Consider the following 16,112-nt stretch of genomic DNA (forward strand, 5'->3'; position numbering starts at 1 on the left):
CAAACTACGGCCCGCGGGCTGGATCCGGCCCGTTTGAAATGAATAAAACTAAAAAAAAAAGACCATACCCTTTTATGTAATGATGTTTACTTTGAATTTATATTAGTTCACACAAACACTCCATCCATGCTTTTGTTCCGGCCCTCTGGTCCAGTTTAAGAACCCATTGTGGCCCTCGAGTCAAAAAGTTTGCCCACCCCTGGTAGTGGGAGAAATCACCAAGTCCAGTCAAAGGGTTAAGTACTGGGACGGTGACTCAGGCAGGGACTCGGGATTCCAGGGAAGTCTCCTAGCCTGGGATGGGATGGAATGAGGGTAGGGGCTGAGCTGAGTCTTTTTAAAGGAGCAAGAGTCAGTCTGGTGACATGCAGGGGACATGGCACTTCAGACAGAGGGGAGAGCATAAGTAAAAAGAGTAAAAACAGAGGAGAGGACAGCACCGTGATGGCGAACCTTTTGAGCTCGGCGTGTCAGCATTTTGAAAAACCCTAACTTAACTCTGGTGCCGTGTCACATATAGAAATTTTTTGATATTTGCAACCATAGTAAAACAAAGACTTATATTTTTGATATTTATTTTATATATTTAAATGCCATTTAACAAAGAAAAATCAACCAAAAAAATGAGTTCGAGTGTCACCTCTGACACGGGTGTCATAGGTTCGCCATCACTGTTCTAGAGGCACTGTGATGGAAAGATGCTGGGTGTAGTTTATGGCAAGTCCCAGTGAGGGAGTCTCAGCACAGGTCCCTAAGTCTGGACCACCCCGATGGCAGCAGATGTACGTCATTCCAGAGCCAGCTCCCGCCACACTGCTGGGCTGTGAGACGGAGCCTCTGAGTAGGGCCACCCAGTGCCCATGCAGTGGAGCCACCAGGTGAGCTGGGCTCCCTCAGACACACCATGCCCTCTGGCGGGCCAGTGGGCTGCACAACCACCTGTCCTGGGGTGGAAGGGGTACCTCCAGGAGTGAGTTCTGAGGGGGCTGTGGCTCTGAGGCTGGCCTCTGAGGGGATCCACCAGGTGGAGACTCACCCGCTGGTGTCCATGCTCTGTAGTCGTTGAAACAAGGTCTCAGAGAGGCTCGGCCGGCTGACCTCGGTGGCTCTCAGATTCTCACTCAAGAGGGGCACCTCCTTGGCCTCACATGGCCCGGCGGATAAAGGGATGTTTCTCGGTGGCAGTTCAGGTGGAGATGGAACACCTTCTACCCAAGAGAAGAGCAGAAATGTCATTCGGACTAAGCTTTAGCTTCTCTCTGGATCACTCGCCTACAGAGAGGGCCGCGTAGCTGATGCACTATGTCCTCTGAGCAGTGACCTCGCAGGCCACTGCACCCAATTGCAGAACCCATCTGTGCCCACACTGCCCCTGCCATCCCCGTCCCCTCACTGCCTCCCTGACTGGACGGGGAGCCCACTGAGGCCAGGGGCCCAGTCTTAGTGGTCTTTGGCTCGGGGGGCCTAGCATGGTTTGTCCCATTGAGGCACCCAGCAAACACTTGATATTTGGAGTCCAATGGCCATGCCAGGCAGAGTGCCTGGCCTTGGGCAGGTGGAGCCAGCAACCCTAGGCAGCTCAGCAGAACAGCCAGCTTTCCAGGCTGAAGCAGGCCCTGAACCAGGCAGAGAGAGGCCCCATTCCCAGAACAGGAGGAGCAGGGTGGGGAGCAGGCAGGCCGACACCAGCTCATCCCTCTCCTACCTTGCCCCCTTTCTCTGCTTTCTCTCCAGCCTCTGCCCTCCTTCTCCCCTGAACCCCAGGTCCTCAGAGACAGATAAATAAATAAATTAACTAATAAATAAATAAATAAAATAAAGCAACTGAGGGGTCTTCCTTCACAAGGGAACTGAAATACGACACAAATGACTTGAACTGGCCTGGGAAGTGAAACTCCTGCCCATTCACCTTCAGGAGGACTTCCACCCTCCACACCGCAAATGGGCGAGGGTCCTGAGCCCCTGCATCCAGGACCTCCTGCCTGAGCCTCTTCGCACACCAAATGGCCGCCCCACGGCCTTGGCCACAGAGCTACCTCTTGAAAGGATCAGCCCTCACTTCCTCTCCCGTGGGGCTCTCTGGCTCTTTAGATGGTTGAATCTGTTATGAGCTCCACGGGGACTGCAGCGCCTTGAGACCTGGGCTTCATTTGGGGAAGTAAAGCCTGCAGTTGGCAGACACTGGTTCTCCTTCTGGCTCTTACAGGTCTCGGGACTTTCTCAGATGGCCATCCCCAGAGGGGCAGAAGAGCTGGGCTGGGGCTGTAAGGCAAGTGAGGACACTCGTGTGGAGGGCATTTCTGCAGGATGGTCGCTCAGTGTCAAGGCCAAGGGCAAGCACATCTGGGGGACGTCTGGGGGACATTCGCTGTGGCACAGCCCTGGTGAGTGACCCTGCACTCACACATGGACAGGTCGACTCTGACTACTTCACCACTGAGGGCACCTCTTACTGGGCTGAGGGAGGGAGAAGAGACATGGCCTGCCCGGGTCCCCCTCAGCCTCCATGGCTGTGGTCTTTTGGAAACCCTTTGCCTGGCCCCGCCCTCTCCACCGAGCTGATAAGGCCGCCTTGAGAGTTCACCCTCAGAGACAGTGGGTGAGCTGTGTAGCCACTCAAAGTGGGTTGCCAGGAAGCAGGGAAGAAGGTGGGTGGGGACCCACAAGCCAGCCCATGGCAGTGGGATGAGAAGGGTGTCTAGTACATGGCTGGCAGCAGCCTGCCAGGGACAGGAGGGGAGACAGCCAGGGACCTCAGTGTCTCTGCTCTAATCTGCCCTCCCTTGGGGGCCACCCTGGGGGGCCTGGTTGTTTCCAGGCCCTGGAATTTAGAAAGAGCCCCGAGCTTCTCAATTGTAGGGTTCAATTCAGTATCTCAGGGTTTTCTTTTAGGAAGTAAACTTTTAGGGGGAACAGAAGAGAAGGGTGCCACCCAGGTGTGCTGCCAACTGCAGGGCCTTCTCTGCCGGGTCTTGTGCTGTTCTGTCTGTCCCTCTGTGGCTTACAGGGCAGGGCAGATTCACACATGCTTTTAAGGGTCTGTACATTTTATTTTATTTTAATGATGACAAAAAGAAACACCTTTCTTTCCTTTCCAGTTAGCAGCAAGGATTTCCCCTCCTTCACTTTTTTCCCAGTGAAATGCAGCCAATGATTTTGATGATGATGGCACCTGCATTTATTGAGCACTTACTATGTACTAGGCTCTGGGCTCTATGTTTAGTGACTCATTTGATGACACCCTGAGAGGTAGATATTATTTTTACTGTCTCTTTAAGAGAAGTCTGTGGTTCAGAGAGGTTAAGTAATTCACCCAAGGTCACACAGCTAAGAGGCTGAAGAGTAGGAAGTCCAACCCAGGACTATGTTGCTCCAGAGCCTGTGTCCTTACTTGTCCTTAACCACTGTGTCACACTCTCTCCCCCTGATAATCAGACCCACCTAATCTATGAACACTTGTAGTGAGAGAAACACGCCACCTCTGCCCGGTGTTCCTTCCTACCTGTCTCCTCCTCTGGCTCATCGCCGGTGTCCTCTTCCTCCAGTGGCACGGGATACTGCAGGTGGGTGACCAGACCCATGTTTTCCTTCTTGTAGAACTCGATGAGCTGGTCCAGCTTGGTGAAGAACCTCATGGGGACACCTTCAGATGCCTGAGGACAGAACCCCAAACAGAAGCATGGTTGACTGGCTGGGACATCACCCAACCACAAAGGCCACCTGCAGCAGAGACCAGGGGGCTGAGGCCACCTGCAGCAGAGACCAGGGGGCGACCACGATCCAGAAAAAGCCCTGGGCCTGCCTGCCTGCCACGCCCACACCCTCACATCCTGTGATCAGCAGCCCTCAAGAGCCAGTCTGCGAAAGGCACAAATAGGACAGTTGGAAAGATTTTTTTCTTTTAGTTTAAAAAAAACCTTTTCTTTTAAAAAGTGTTTTATTATACAAGTAATATATTTTCATTATGGCAAAATTAGAAAATACAGAATTTTTTAAAATAATTTTTTATTGTTGAAAGTCTTACATATGTCCCCTTCCCCCATGGACCCCCTCCAGCTTACCCCCTCCTCCTCCACCCCAGGCCTTCAGCACCCTATTGTCTGTGTGAAGATACAGATTTTTTTTTGGTAAAAATAGAAATCACCTGTAACCCCACAACCTTGAGAGAACTTTTCAATAGTTTGGAATGTTTTTCTAGTCTCTCTCTCTCTCTCTCTGTGTGTGTGTGTGTGTGTGTGTATGTGTGTGTGTGTGTTTGGCGGAGAAGTTATCCCTCCACCCCTCTGAAAAAAATCACTTATTTTTAAATTCAGGAAAAATCTATTCTAGCAATTATTTGGCTTTTATTCCTATATTTTTTCATTTACTATACTTCTGTTTTATCAAAGCCCAGAAGATGAGTTAGCACAAAAATCTTCCCTGATTTGTATCTCTGTGGCTGATGACAGAGGAGCCAGGTGACAATTCCCCAGGGGTGTTCAAATGCCCTGGGGCCAGTTCTTCCTCCAGTTCTGTGACTTCAGCAGGAAATTCCAGGAGGTCCAGGGGCAGTCAGCTCCTCTTGCTGAGGCTCTGCTTAGCTGAGACCCCACCCCGCCCCTGTTGGTTCCCCCTGAGGGGTTATCAGGCAGCAGGGTGGATGGGACAACTCCCAGCAGAAGACTTACATTCTCATCAATGCTGTACCCTACAGCTCCTTACCCAACAGGTCCCAGTGTCCTATCGAGCATCCCTGTCCAGTTCCTTGCCTGGCATCTCCTGTCTCGAAGAGTGGCACTGTCATCTCCCCATTGGCCCAGCCAGAAATCCACAGGCATCTTGGACTTCCCCTCCCTCTGGCACAAAGGGCAAAGGTAGACAGAGTGACGCAGGGTGTCCCTGATCCAGCCAGGGAGATGCTGAGCAGGGCTGCAGCCTTGGGTAGGGGAGGAAGATGCAGATGGGCTCCAGAGAGGGGCCTGGACACAAGGATGAGTGCCAAGGAGGTGCCCCTCTCTGGTGGGGCTTCCCTGGCCTCGAAGGGGCACAGCACCCTTGGTCCTAACACTGAGTGCCTGTGATTCACCCTTGTTATCATAACCACCATCAGGTCAAAGACAGTCATGCGATTTTAAAATGAGTTGAGAAGGTGCCATCTTTGGAGTTGGAGGTCAGGGGTCCAACTGCTCCCCTAGGGACTGCTAGCTGCCTTCTGACTGAAGGGACTGGGTCCCATCGCTGGTGGGAAAGGAGGCCAATAGGCAGAAAGGGAGGGGGTGGAAAGTCCACCCTGGTGAACCAGCAGGGTCTAGGGCTGTGTGTGGCTGGGTCGTCGTGACTCATTCACCTTTAAGCTGGGTACCTCCTGCCCTAGCCTGACTGGGCCCGGCAGGGAGGATGGGGCGGTGCTCTGGTGTGAGGGTCTTCAGGGCTACAGGTAAGAGGCATTGGGAGAGAAGACTAGGATGGATGACCCAGACCCAGACCTCGGGGATTGGACCAGGACTCAGACCTGTCCCCAACCCTTCCTTATTCCTGGTGGTCAACCCCACGTTGCAGTGAGGGTACATTTGCCTTCAACGAACCCACCTCAACCTCTCTCAGCTTAACTCAGGGCTTTCCCTTTGGCCTCTCTTTTTCTCTCCAAGTGTGTTTGTATGTGCACATACACAGTATGCGTGTCTAAATCTGTGCAGGAAAGGTGTGTGTGTGTGCTTGAGTGTGCAGCTCAAGTTATTCAGTACATTTGTAGAAAGTTTAACAAAAGGGTTTTTAAAAGTTCTTTTTAATAAATTCTCTTGTTTTCACAAAGCCCCCTGCTAAGCAATCTCCTTCAGGCATTATTGAACCAGAAATATCTGAGTAGGGGCAGCCAGGCCTTCTAGAAAGTAACTTAAATAGGTTCGGCACCAAAAATGAGCAGACTAACAAAAATAATTTGCTATGACGCAAGATCAATGAGCTTGACTTCATTAAAGCAGTCGTGATAAAAGCATCATCCTGCCAAACAATGGGCAGCTAGCGATGACAGGCCTTTAGGCGTGTGGGGAAAGGATTTGAAAATATCAGAGAAAGTCAAAGTGAAACGAAGGGTGTGTGAGTCTGGAAGAGGGTTCTCAGCCAGGGAATAGGTGTGTGAGAGAGCACGTAGGATGTGGGAATTTAAGGTGCTGGTGCTAAGACATTGTTTTACATACTGCTAAAACGCTAACATGCAAACTACCATGCACCGTCAATTGTGGACACATTTTATTTCAGAGACATGAAAAGATAAAGGTTCTAGAATTGATGAAATATGCAGTGTACTAAGCATGCAGAATAATAGAACACTCTAAAGTTACCCAAACCCCCCAAATAAATAAAATTAATCTAACCCCTACAGATACAATGAGGTACGAGGACCCGGAGGCCCAGACTGGGGGTGGGTGGGTGAGGAGTACAGTCTAGACCGGTGATGGGGGCTCCACAGGCCCTGCACAGACAGGAGCAGCCAGTCAAGGAATTCTTATTCCTAAGCGGGGCCTAGAAAGACCCTCCGTCAAGGCAGGATGGCCAAGAGGGCAGGGAGGGGGCCAGCGAGGCTCTGGGTCTGCAGAAAGGGCAGCTACACCTGGGCGTGGCCTAACAAACCTGCCAGTCAAAGTGAGAGGCGGGAGTTGGGGCCTTCTGGTGAATAGTGCATTGACCATGGGCTGGTGGGAGCACAGGGCTCCGTGGGGATGATCCAGTGCTTGTCCACCTGACTGTGCACCTGTCGCCTGATGTACCCCAGATGGTGCTGCAGCACCTGGCAGTTGGAGGTGCTCGGCAATCAATGGTTGGATGGACTTGCTGCATTTGGAGCCAGGAGAGATGGCGTGATTGTACCCCAGGCAGGTCAGGGACTGGGCATGCAGAGAAAGGGCACGGGGGAAGGTAGATAGCAGGGAGCACCCCTCCCCTCACCACTGCCTTTTCAATCATTTAAAATGCAAAATGTCCAAAAGAAGTATCATGTGTATCAGTCAAGTCCTGGCAGGAAGCAGATGTCACACGAAACTGGGGAGTTTGGGGAGAATTTAGTGGACAGGGCGTAGGGATACCAATAAGAGGGGTGCCACACCCCAGAGCTAGCACCGGGGAGCAGTTACCACCCTGGGACAGGCCACAGGGGAGGGGGAGGCATGGGAACTGGAGAGAACGGCCTTGCAGGTGCTACACCCGCCCTGGAGCTGGAGCCGGGCAGGATGGCCTCCACCTTCTCAACACCTGGCTGTGCTCCCCCTGGCCAAGCCCAGCTGGAAAGGAGGGGCCCAGACAAACAGCCGCCACTCAGCACGGCAAGTCCACGGAAGGCGAGCCTGTTTGTCCTGCAAGCACAGTCAGTGCTCACACCAGGAGGGGAACCACATTTGCTGCCAGGGAGGGGGTGGCCCATGATCCTTAACGGTCAAGGCCTCCAGACTTTGTTCCTCATTCCATAGCCACTGGCTTCCTGAAGAGATTTATCAAGTCATTTTGAAACAGAGAAGGAAACCCTGACACCCTAGCCGTTCGCTGTGAACGTGAGCCCAGCACAGGGACAGACACTCCCAGGGCAGTGCCTACGGGTGACTGCATTTCTGCTCTGTGACAACTCTCCCGGCACCGGAACGAACTCCTTGTCTTCGGCAGGTACCTAGAGCACATAACCAAGGCGCCATTTTGAACAGCAAAGAGCAGCATTTCCTAGTTCAGTCGGCTTGTTAACAACTTACGATGTGCAAGGCACAGAGCAGACGTCCCTTCGGGGTTTATGAGATCAACAGAATGGACATGAATTTATTGATGTTCATCACCAAAAGTCACACAGAACACAATGTGATCAGGGCTAGCTCAGATGGTGAAACAAAATACCCATCTCTTCTCCTGCCTCCCATTAAAATCTTTCCAGCACGGTCATTTCCATGAAGGCCCTGCAGACAGCTCCCCACCAAGCCCGGCTGGGCCTGCATCCCATAAGCTTAGAAATCCTGGAAGGAATGAGACCCTGCTCAGCCCGGCCTCATCTAGTCCCCCAGACCCCTTGCAGTGGTACCGACAGGCCCTGTGGCTGTCTGGGGACATGGGCACGTTGCATAAAACTGACCTGACGGTTGAAAAGTTGCAGGAGACAGAGACGTGGATTCCAAGTGGGGCCCTGTAGGGAGGGGCCCTTTCTCCTGATGGCTTCACACCTGAGCCAACCCAGGTACATACTCCTGGGGAAGGTACAGGGCAAGGGGAGAGGGCCACCTCCAGCCCCCGGGTTGGAGAAGAGACCACCTCCGGGGTCTTCAGAACAAAGGACAGCTAACATCCAGTCTGTTGGAGGCTCTGGGCTGTGAATTCTGAGAAATTATGTTTCTAGAAACAGCTGTTGGCCTGTGACTTTCAGACACCCTGCAAAGGTCGGGGAGGGGCAGGGAGGCTGGCAGGCTGAGCTCTCCCAGGGGTAATTTTACTTCCAGCACTGTCCGCTGTCCTAAATGGGAACCGAAAGAGGCACCTCGCAGGGGGAAGCCCGCACAGGAGCGGGTGGGAGCCGAGGGGCACTGAACAACACCCTCCTCAAGGTTCTGCCAGCCTTAGCTTTAAATTAACAAGCATATACAAGCACTGTGGAAATTTTACAAATGATTGAAAACTATTAAGTATCATTATCCCACTGTGGCAAAGCATTTTTCCACATTCAATAAGAAAGCCACTAGAAAGGTCTTAAGCAGGGTGACAATACCATTTGGCTGCTGTGGAGAGAATGGCAAGGGTGGTTGTGGGTAGCTGATGCCATTCTTCTCTATTTTTCTGTGGAGGTGGGAAAGGTGTTGGAGGCCTCGGGGGCACTGGGGAGGGCAGAGCTGGTTTCAGGCTCAGAGCCCCCAGACCCGGGGCTCCCACCCATCCACGGAGGCACCGCACAGAGGGGGCAGAGAGGCGCCCAGCCTGTGCCCTGAGCATCACTCCTGCCCCCGAGGCCCTCAGCTGAGGCCCAGCAGTGTGTCCTCCACTCAGAGATCAGCTCAGTGGGGGCTGGGCACCACCTTCCCGTCCACCTCTCACTGTCAGAGGTTGGAAATTATCTATATCTTAACCTGGACAGTGATTACATGTCAGCTAGAGGCCCCCAGTCTCCTAGAGGCCCCCATTCTTCAATCTCCTCCTCTGTGTAGGCCTTCAGACCTCTCTGGCTGGGCCAATGGGGACACCTTTCTGAGCTATACGCTGTAATAAAACAGGATGGCTCCAGGGAATGCGGGGTGGATGGAGGTCAAGTAGGAACAGGCTGAGGAGGAGGCCGGCCCTCTCAGAAGTGTGCACCCAGAGGTGAAGAGTTGGGTGGGTGAGACGAGAACCAGGAGCGCCCTCTGAAGATGGAAGACGAGTCCGCACGTTAACCGTCCACGAGTGCTGCAGGACACAAAGAGCTGTTCTCACACCCCCAAGGGAGACTGACTGCAAGATGAGAGTTTAACTCTAAGATTGTCTCTAGGACCTGATCACCCCACACTCCCGGCCGCCACCATGAAGCCGGCTTGGGCAGAAGCAGCCGAGGCCCCTGCAGGAGAGTGAGCATGGAGGGCAGAGGGCAAGGGCGAACCTCTGTGGGCGCTCTGGTTGAAAAGACAACCCGCTGTATGGGAGAACATATCAGCCAATGATGCATGTAACAAGGGGTTAATATCCAAAATTTACAAAGAACTTATGTAACTACACACACACACACACACACACACACACACACACACACACACCCCAAACAATCCAATTAAAAAAATGGCCAAAGGACCTGAATAGACACTTCTCCAAAGAGGACATACAGATGGCCAATAGATATATGAAAAGATGCTCAATGTCAGTAATCATCAGAGAAGTGCAAATTAAAGCCACAATGAGATATCACCTCACACCTGTCAGAATGGCTATCATCAATAAATCAACAAACAACTGTTGGTGAGGATGTGGAAAAAAGGGAACCCTTGTGCACTGTTGGTGGGAATGTAGACTGGTGTCGTTACTATGGAGAACAGTATAAAGTTACCTCAAAAAATTAAAAACAGAGCTACCATATGAACAAAATTAACTAACAAACACAATAGAAACAAACTTATAGATAGAGAACAGATTGACAGCTGTCAGAGGGGATGGGAGTTTCAGGTCTGGATGAAAAAGGTGGAATAAAAAACACACGTAAAAAACATTCATAGACACAGACAACAGTATGGTGATTACCAGAGGGGAAGGGGGTGGGGAGGTAGAAGAGGGTTCAGGGAAATAAATGGTGATGGAAGGAGACTTGACTTGGGGTGGTGAACACACAATACAATATACAGATGATGTATATAGAATTGTACACCTGAAATCTATATAATTTTATTAACCAATCTCACCCCAATAAGTTCAATAAAAATGTAGCTCCTGTAACCTAGCTCATTTAATTATGTGTGAACATACACAGACGCGCGCGCACACACACACACGCATGCCCAAAGGTTAGACGGGTTTAAAAGGCATTTTGTCTAAAAGCATCAGGTTGTTTCTTGTTGTTTAATATATTTTTATTGATTTCAGAGAGGAAGGGAGAGGGAGGGAGAGATAGAAACATCAATGATGAGAGAGAATCATTGATCGGCTGCCTCCTGCATGCCCCCTACTGGGGATCGAGCCCACAACGCAGGCATATGCCCTTGACCGGAATTGAACCCAGGACCCTTCAGTCACCAGGCCTACGCTCTATCCACTGAGCCAAACCAGTTAGGGCTGTTTTTGTTTGTTTGTTTTAAATTTTATTCCTGGTCTATATCCTTCCAGAGGTTTCCGAACAAAAATAATATCTTGGAAACATCTTTGAGGCTCAGATAACCATAATAACATTCACATACCAAAAATAGAAAGACAATCACAGAATCTCCCGGTACATGTGGACGGAGGTGAGGTAGTAGCCACAGCCCCACAACCAACCACATGGTGGGTGCAGCCTCTGGGTGGATGTGAGAGCTCTTGACACTGACCAGAGGGGAGGGGCAGCACCAGCTTTGATCACACAGGTATTGCGGGCTGGGGCGGAAATCAGGTGCCCTGGGCACTGTGTGGCTGAGCTGGGCTTCTGTAAAAGTCCCATTCATGGATAAGCAGGTCAGGTTCTGTTTTATAACTAGGAAAAGCGAGAGACTGAGAGGGTGGGGGTAGGCAGAGGACTGGGCCAGGTGTGTTAGATCTGGACTTCTGGGGAGCCAAAGCTGGCAGACTGGTGGACAGAGCTTTAAGCACCTGGCACAGAGCCCAGGCAGGGACAGGAACCCTGGCGTTCTCATGGTGCACAGGGGCCGTGTGGAGTTTCTTCAAGTGTCTTGCCACACAAGCAGCAGCTGATGAAGGAGAGAGGAACAATGCCATGTGGCTCCTGCAGCTGGCCGGCCAGTGGAGGGCACATGAGGGGTCTTCCAGGATGGCCCAGAGCTATTCTTGGAACCTTCTGAGGGGGCTGCTTTTTGGCAGTCAGACCGCAGAGCCTGGAGCTGCCACATCTCGGAAATGGCCTGGTATAGGCCTGTGGGCTGGAAGGCTGTGGGCTGGAATGGCATTGATGGGCAGAGGAGGTGGGTGGGGAATGAGGACTTTCCAGGTCCAGGGGAGTGGGGTCTCCACCTTTCCTCAGGTCTTGTTTTGAAACAGTGACTGGTCCCCTGAATCAGTCACTTAGGACACAATGTAGGTCGTGGTGGCAAGCACACAGTTCTCGCCATGTCCTGTGTTGGGGCAGGGGAAGGTCCATCTGAAGGGTCTCCTCTTTGGCTCTTCTCTGTTGAGGACCTCCCCTCCCCCTGCCAAATGGAAGAAACTGGAACTGGGCCAGGTGTGCTAGGTATGTTATCTAATTTATATTCTATCTAATATCACAGGTGGCTACCATAGCTCCAGTGTATAGATGAGGAAACTGAGTCTCAGAGACATCTACAACTTGCCTGGGTGGTCAGAGACATTGTCAAAAGAGCAGAAACTCAGGGGACATTTCAAGATAAAAAAAAACCAAGAGGCTGTGGGTGGGCATCCACGACTTGCTAGCTAGACAGGAGGGGGTGTAGGAGCTGCCAGCTCGGGTAGAACCAGGCAGTTAGAGATTCTCCCAAAGACTCAAGCCTCCAGCTCAGGGGTGGGTTGGGTGGTGTGAAACCGGCATGTGGGAGAAGCTTGTATCCTGGGAGGCAGCAGGCCTGCCCTCCAGGCTGTGATGCTGGTGGAGATGGTGCAGAGGCTGGCATTTGCTGTCTGTGCAAATCCTGCCTCCACTGGCCTGCCCCATGGCAGGGTCCCCAAAACCACATGTCTAGGGCTTGGAGAGGCTGAAAGATGACACCAGGCTCATTCGAAGTCCTTTTTGTGCACAAGGGAGCGATTCGAAGGCTCTGGGAGGAGGCACGAAGCTTAAAGGAAGAAAGTGGAAACTGCTAAGCCTGCCCAGCCCCACCCACCAGCTGTCGCCAGTGGAACATCACTGCTCTCTGCTCCTAGCAGGCTGCCCACAGGACCCTTTCCACCAGGACTGGTGGGCTTGGAACTCGGTGGGTTCTGTCTTACACTCAGCTGGCAGGCGCGTCTCCCACCTACCACGTTGCCTCCAGCCCCCACTTTCAGAAGCTGGGCTCTTCAGCTTCTCTCTTGCTTTGTTTTGGGCAGACTTCCCAGAACAACTTGGCATAGGCTTTGTACTCACTTCGAAATTCATATCCCTCCCAGATTCTCAGAGCTAACCCCTTCCTTGGACTTGTAATCCCTCACCAGGCTCCAACAGAGCCGGCAGCCACAGCAGCCCTGCCCAGTGCACTCTCCCAGTGGGGAAACCTCAATGCTAGGTCAGCTCCCATAGGCTGTTTGCTTTGTCACCTGTCAGCTGGGATCCCCCTGGGAGCCCCAAATCTCTGCCTTTCACTCCCAGATACCTGTGCATGGGAGTAAGCGCTGAGCTTTCCTCAAAGACCTGAGTGTCTTACAAAATGCTTTGAACCTCTGACATCAAAGGAGCTACAGGCTGGGAAATTCACACCTCGGCTGGTACTGAAATGACAGTGCTGAGATGTGTCCTCTGAGGTTGGTGGTGTCACCACAGTCGTTGTAAGGGGGTAGGGCACGACAATGCTCTCTGCCAGCACTGTGGTCTGGGTGTGTAGACAGTGGGACTCTCATCTGGGGACCTTGAGCCCACAGTGAAGATGCCGGGAGAGGATGAATTCTCTGTCAGTAGAATCACAATCGAATGTATGCCTCACACCTAGCATCACAGTCAGGTTGACAGCTAACTATGGAAAAGGTTGCTGTGCTTTCTCCAAGAGCTCACATAAACAGAAGCCCGGAGAGGAGGGAGGAGGCAGTGGCAGAGTGCGTCTTTCCTGCTATAGAACTTTGCAGCCACATCCTCATCATGGCACCTTGCGACATCTTGCACTCAAGAATTCATGTCTTTGTTCCACTGAGGTTGGGCTTGGCTATGCGACTTGCTTTGACCAAGGCAATGTGGGCAAAAGTGCCAGTTCTAAACTTTGGGCTTCACAGGTATTGTGGGTTTCTGCTTGCCCCTCCTGGGCCCCGGTGATCTGTCCCCGAGACCCTCCGGCCCTTCAGTGTGGGCTAAGAATAAAGACATGAGGAGCAGACCTGGACCTGACTAGAAACCTGGAGTCCAGCTGAGTCCAGGAGAGCCCAGCCCAGACCAGCCAGCCACAGCTGGCCTGCAGACCCAGGAGAGGAAAATAAATGTTTGTTAACTACTGAGATTTTTGAGTGTTTGTTACACAGCAAACACTGATAAATACAAATTTGAAGGGAAGAATGGACTTTTCCTGAGTCTTCCTCTTATTGAAACTTTATGACATAATTATCTCCATTTATCCACTAAGAAGCTGAAACTTCAAGAGATTTGGTAACTTGTTTAGTGTCATACAACTTGTTTCATTAGCAGGACTTCACCCCCACAAGGGACAAATCTTCAAGTTCTGTGTCCTCATTCCCAGCATGTAGTCTCCTAGAGGCCCCCATTCTTCAATCTCCTCCTCTGTGTAGGCCATCAGACCTCTCTGGGCCCCATCATCTTTCTGACAAGCCTGAACCCCATTGTGGCCACCAGAGACCTGCCCCATGTCACCCTCCACTCCCCATGTAGGCCCTCTGTGATTTAGGATCAGGTCCCCAGTCCACCTCCTGCACCTGAGCAGGGCTGGAATAAACCAGAGCCCGGGGGCTCATCTAGCCACAGGCAGCCCACACCTAGTTATTACCTCTTACCATGTGCCCCACCTGGGGCTCAGCCATGGGCATTCAGCAGGGATCCACACAGATCCAGAAATAAGACATGAGACAATAAACAATGAAGTAAATAATTACAAGGTGCAGAGGCTGTGTGGGGAAGACAACACTTTGGGAGGTTATTATTACAAGGGGACTTAGCCAAGTGGGTCAGGAAATTATTTGTTAAAGAGGCAACACTTACGCTGAGATGCAAAGGATGGTAGCAGTTGTCTAGACAAAGAGCAAGGGAGCAGCTTGTGCCAAGTCTGGGTGTTCATATAAATCTGTGGCTATAGTTAGGTCCTTCAGCGAATGCTTTTGGTGTCCTACACTGTTCCTCTAGATCCCTTACTGCTCTGTGCTCCCAACCTCCCTCTTCTGGGGGCTCTGTGCTTCGCTACTAAAGGCTTCAACCTGTAACCTGAAATGATTATCCTTGGGCACTGGGGCAACCTCATTCCTAGGGACATTGAGAAGAAACTGGGGAGCTCTATGTTCCCTGGGCCCACCCCAGGTAGCCAACATGTGCCTGGAGTGTATGTGCAAAAGCCCAGCTCTTTGCCTCAATGCAGGACAAATCCTAAGGTACATTCACACTTCAGAGCTCCTTGTGGGATTAGGCAGGTCTGAGACTTCACCTGAAAATGCACCTTTGCTTGGCCTCTCTCCACTGTCCTGAATCCTTCTCGCTCTTACTGGTTCTCCTGGAAGCCATTCTTTAGTGAATTACTGGTACCCAAGCTCAGGGTCAGCTTCTGGGAGAACTTGACCTATGATGGTCAACTCTCAAATCAATCCTTTTACTTGCCTATTTCAAGCCCTCCCTCAACAGCTGATCCAAGGGTTTATCTTCAGGCCTTTCACCAAGAGCAAAGAATCTGGAACTCCTCCCCACTTTATGGAGGAATTGATCAGATTTGTACTCCTTAGCTTCCTTCCCAAACATGACTACCTGTGAGGACCAATACTCCCACCTCCCCCCGGCCCCACCCCTGCCCCGGGCTCAGCACACATCCTGCCTTAACTTCTGCACAGACCAGTTCAAAGCCCCACCATGTAGCTGGGCCTCTGGCCCTGTGAATCCTTTAGCCAGTGACAAAGGAAAAAAGATGCCCTAAATGAGACTGGGCACACACAAAACCCAACATTTACAAAATGCCTCATGTATTTACCTTCATGTTGAGAATGAATGAATGAAAAGATGAATATTTTTTGAGTATCCAAACAACCTGACTTAAGTTTCTGTTGGTCTTCCCATTTTACAGATAAAGAAACTGAGGCTCAGAAGGGCCAAGTGACTTTCCCTGTATGTGACAGCACCGGGACTTTGTATCCTTCACTGTAAGTTCTGTGCTCCTGGACTCTGAAAGGCTGCCATTCTCTGATTTCTCTGCCTGTGTTCTGGCACCCGGGTATGAGGCAAGCAAGCCTATTTTGAACTAATGGATGTTATATATTTTAAAGTCCTCTCTCCTGTCAATCCCCCCTTAAAGTCTGTGTTTTATAGAGAATCCCAGGAGTGCAGACCAGTGCAGCCATTCTGCTGAGCCATCAGACACAATGTAGACAAATTAAATATGTGTATATCCTATGACCCAGTGATCTCACCCCTGGCTCACGTTGGGCCATCTATGTGGAGGGTCATCACAAATTTGTGGTGGCAGAGATCTGGAGGGAAACTGGGTGCCCACTATTGGGACAGCAGACAGGTAAAGTGTGCTCAAGGAGAACATAGGGTGCTATGCAGCAGCCAGAAACAAAGATTAAATGTATACGCAGCCACATGGAAGCTCTTTAAAAGATCCTTAAATGAAGAAAGTAGAAATCAGAATAAAAGCTATGAAATCACCTCAGTG

At 51.2% G+C, this 16,112-nt stretch overlaps 1 protein-coding gene across 1 annotated transcript in view; it reads right to left on the reverse strand.

The window, feature by feature from the left end:
* The window catches only part of INPP5D (inositol polyphosphate-5-phosphatase D), a 101,138-nt gene that overhangs the window by 54,449 nt on the left and 30,577 nt on the right, over positions 1 to 16,112 (reverse strand). Inside the window, exons 3-4 of the mRNA XM_005882944.2 lie at positions 3,503 to 3,653; positions 1,037 to 1,208 (exon numbers count right to left, since the gene is read on the reverse strand). Of these exons, the coding sequence (XP_005883006.1) occupies positions 1,037 to 1,208; positions 3,503 to 3,653 (323 nt within the window). The remainder of the gene's footprint in view (positions 1 to 1,036; positions 1,209 to 3,502; positions 3,654 to 16,112) is intronic.

Source organism: Myotis brandtii, unplaced genomic scaffold (assembly GCF_000412655.1).
Source record: "Myotis brandtii unplaced genomic scaffold, ASM41265v1 scaffold744, whole genome shotgun sequence".
In the NCBI taxonomy this organism is placed as follows: Eukaryota; Metazoa; Chordata; class Mammalia; order Chiroptera; family Vespertilionidae; genus Myotis; species Myotis brandtii.